The sequence below is a fragment of the Myotis davidii genome, unplaced genomic scaffold, assembly GCF_000327345.1.
Source record: "Myotis davidii unplaced genomic scaffold, ASM32734v1 scaffold1097, whole genome shotgun sequence".
NCBI lineage: Eukaryota > Metazoa > Chordata > Mammalia > Chiroptera > Vespertilionidae > Myotis > Myotis davidii.
This window is the reverse complement of record NW_006288117.1, coordinates 163,277-164,177: the sequence shown is the minus strand read 5'-3', so window position 1 is coordinate 164,177 and position 901 is coordinate 163,277. Positions and strand designations below refer to the sequence as shown.

The window sequence follows — 901 nt, the reverse complement described above, 5'->3', positions numbered from 1 at the left end:
GTAAGTGCCAGGCACCAGGCCCTGTGTTCGGGTCTGCACGTGTTGTAGCGCCTTGTTTGCTTTATATTTAACAACTGCTGTGCACCAGGCCCTGCACAAGTCCGCTAGGTAGGGAATCGCCTTGACTCCACACAGAGAACCGACACAGAATCGGGTGTCAGCACGTCCTAGATTGGGGGGTGTAGGCTGCAGGAGCCAGTGAGGGGCCTGTGATCCCACAGGCTGGGTGGTGGCTTTCCCACCTCGCCCCCTCCCCGCGTCGGGACAGCAGCCGACTCTGCTCTCCGCAGGTCCTCCCAGTACGGCATGGTGGCCGGGGCGGGCAGGGAGAACGGCATGGAGACGCCCATGCACGAGAACCCCGAGTGGGAGAAGGCCCGCCAGGCCCTGGCCAGCATCAGCAAGGCGGGCGCTGCCGGCAGCTCCAAGGCCAGCAGCAACGGGCCTGTGGCCAGCTCACAGGTGAGGAGGCCACGCGGCCTGGGCACCCTGCGGGGGCGGGGGTCGCTGGGGGCAGGACAGCTTGGTACCCTCTCGGGTCACCGCATCAGAGTGCCCCCAGAGTGGGGGAGGCAGGGCCGTTCCGCGAAGGCCCAGGGTGCCAGTGTCCCCGTCCCTGAGGCACTGAGTCTGAGGGCAGAGGCTGGCTCTGTGGAGACGGCCCCAGTCTGTTCCTGGGCAGTTACCCTGTTTCCTGGTTAAGGGGGCCGTGGCCGTGGGCTCTGCTGCCCAGGCTGACGCGCGTGGGCCTCTCCCCACAGTACGTGTCTCAGGCGGAAGCCTCGGCCCTGCAGCAGCAGCAGTACTACCAGTGGTACCAGCAGTACAGCTACGCCTACCCCTACAGCTACTACTACCCCGTGGTGAGTGCACCCTCCGCGTCCCCGTGGCACTGCGGGTT

General features: G+C 66.3%; 1 protein-coding gene across 1 annotated transcript in view; it reads left to right on the top strand.

The window, feature by feature from the left end:
• Positions 1–901, top strand: part of LENG8 (leukocyte receptor cluster (LRC) member 8) — a 10,420-nt gene that overhangs the window by 2,648 nt on the left and 6,871 nt on the right. The window contains exons 2-3 of the mRNA XM_006759913.2: positions 291–462; positions 762–863. Of these exons, the coding sequence (XP_006759976.1) occupies positions 291–462; positions 762–863 (274 nt within the window). The remainder of the gene's footprint in view (positions 1–290; positions 463–761; positions 864–901) is intronic.